Genomic DNA, 2254 nt, shown 5'->3' with positions numbered 1-2254 from the left:
TCCGGTCCAATCAGAGATGGTCGGGGCGTGTATCGGGGTCTTCCTGTTGGCCGTGCTGTACGAGGGGCTGAAGATGGGTCGCGAGGCGCTGCTGCGGCGCAGTCAGGTCAACGTGCGCTACAACTCCATGCCGCTCCCCGGGGCTGATGGGACGGTGCTGATGGAGACGCACAAGACGGTCGGGTAGGTGGCTAACGCTAATGGAAGGAAGTGATGTCATCAGTCATGTGACGACGTCATGTGATAAGGTCATGTGTTTACTGTCAGCCCAGCGACTGAGAGGGCGGAACTTCCTGTTCGACTTAAGTCCCGCCTCTCGGGACTCTCTTCCAGGTAACTGTAGCGTTCCAGGTCCTGGTTCAAGTTTCAAGGTGCTGGTTCAAGGTTCCAGGTCCTGGTTCAAGGGTCCAGGTGCTGGTTTCAGGTGGTGGGTCTTTGAGCTGCTCTGATCAGATCAGCTGATCGATGAGTTTCAATGATGAATAATTAATGAGATTCAGCCGATTCTGATTGGAGCGTCTCAGTGTTTTATCATCACCATGACAACAGCGTGTTGAGGTTTCAGGCTAATGCTAACACTAACACTAATGCTAAAAGTGGAGCTAGTGCTAATTGTGCTAATGCTAACAATGAAGCTAGTACTCACATGTAAGCTAATGCTAATGCTGCTAATGCTAACAGTGAAGCTAATGCTCATGGTGCTAATGCTACACATCCGTATTTAAACTGAACTGTTAGCGCTGACGCTAAAACGGCTAACTCCTGGAGGGGGCCACATGATGTCAGATGCTAATGCTAGAAGCAGTGCTAACGCCCCCTCTCGTCCTCATAGGCAGCGGATGCTAAGCCCTGCCCACTTCCTGCAGACAGTGCTGCACATTGTCCAGGTGGTCGTCAGCTACTTCCTGATGCTCGTCTTCATGACCTACAATGCTTACCTCTGCATCGCCGTGGCAGCCGGCGCCGGCATGGGCTACTTCCTTTTCAGCTGGCGGAAGGCGGTGGTGGTCGACATCACGGAGCACTGCCACTAGCCGCCACCGCCAGCCAGCGTCCGCTCGGAGGTTCGATTCCTGCTGATCACAATCAATCTGTTAGCGCTAGCTACTGGAACTACAAACCCCAGAATGAGTCAGCACACTAAACTGCACGTCAGTTGGTAACCATGGTAACACAAACACTTCTTTTGTTTGTTTATTTGTTTTTGTGAACTCCTGCTGGTGGGCGAGCCGGCCAATCACAGCTCAGATCACAGGCGAGGGTTCTGATTGGCCAAATCACTTTGTTTTGTTTCCTGTTTGGTGCCATGACGACAGCAGGGTTAGAGCTCGCTGCTGCCTCTACGGAGGCCCAGCAGTGTCAAAATCATTCATTAGAACGATCTGAGAGTCCGTCTGTAAACAAAAAACAACCTTTAAAAAAATCTGCAAAAACACAAATTCCACAAATTAAAGTCCAAAACACTTTAACCCTTTTAAACCTCAGCAGGTCCACCTGATCTCTTTCTTGACGAGAAATGACCCCAAAGTTAGAAGAAATTAGGAAAAAGTTTTACAAGAATTACGAAAATTACATCCAAAGAAAAAACAGGAAAGTTAAAAAAACAAAACAAAAAAAATGACCTGGAAAAAACAGCGTCTTAAAAATCACAGTAATTCTGTAAAAACACATTTAAATATATAATTATGATAATTATGAATATAATTCTTTGGACATTTTTCCCGTTTTAATTTTCCAAATCTACTAATTGTCTTGGTGTTTGCAGGACGTCTCTTTCTTAGTCGCTCGTCGCCTTTTTTCGTTTCCAGAGGTTTAAAAACGTCTGAAAGTCGTCTGAAAGAAGCACAAGAAAAATGATGTTAATCCAGGTTTCAAAGGGTTAAAATTATTTTCCAAAAAAAGCATTTTCCTGCAGATCTTGAAAAATTAATTGTTAAAATGGCTGAAATTAACCTTTTTATTTTTAAATAAGTTGTTTTTTTCCAACACATGACGTAAATAATCAAACTGGACAAAACACATCAAGTTTTACATTGCAATAAATATTTGGACAAAATAAAACTGTCCTTCACTTTTGATTATTAGAAATTTGGCCTTAAACTTTTAAAAATATATTTAAATATGATTTTCCTGGAGCTGCAGCAGCCCTGATACATAAAACCAACTTTCAGATATTTTTATTTGTGCATCTCAGATTCTCACAGATTTACATTTTACTCACACAGACTCTTTTTTGTGGAAATTGTGTGTTTGC

The 2254-nt window shown here is 43.5% G+C and overlaps 1 protein-coding gene across 1 annotated transcript; it reads left to right on the top strand.

Annotated features, from left to right (window-relative positions):
* Positions 1-16: 16 nt before the first annotated feature.
* slc31a1 (solute carrier family 31 member 1) lies at positions 17-1644 on the top strand. The gene is made up of 2 exons (XM_042516257.1): positions 17-183; positions 833-1644. Exons 1-2 carry the CDS (start codon positions 17-19, stop codon positions 1032-1034), a joined length of 369 nt encoding a protein of 122 aa, XP_042372191.1. The 3' UTR covers positions 1035-1644.
* The last annotated feature ends 610 nt before the right edge of the window (positions 1645-2254 follow it).

The sequence above is a fragment of the Plectropomus leopardus genome, unplaced genomic scaffold, assembly GCF_008729295.1.
Source record: "Plectropomus leopardus isolate mb unplaced genomic scaffold, YSFRI_Pleo_2.0 unplaced_scaffold23278, whole genome shotgun sequence".
Taxonomy (NCBI): Eukaryota; Metazoa; Chordata; class Actinopteri; order Perciformes; family Serranidae; genus Plectropomus; species Plectropomus leopardus.
This window is presented reverse-complemented; position numbering and strand designations above follow the sequence as displayed.

What these genes read in the sequence shown, in the direction of transcription:
- slc31a1 (XM_042516257.1), top strand. Translation starts at nt 17, where the DNA reads ATGGTCGGGGCGTGTATCGGGGTCTTCCTGTTGGCCGTGCTGTACGAG. An exon ending in GAGACGCACAAGACGGTCGG is followed by an intron (nt 184 to 832) that starts GTAGGTGGCTAA and finishes TCGTCCTCATAG; the next exon opens with GCAGCGGATGCTAAGCCCTG.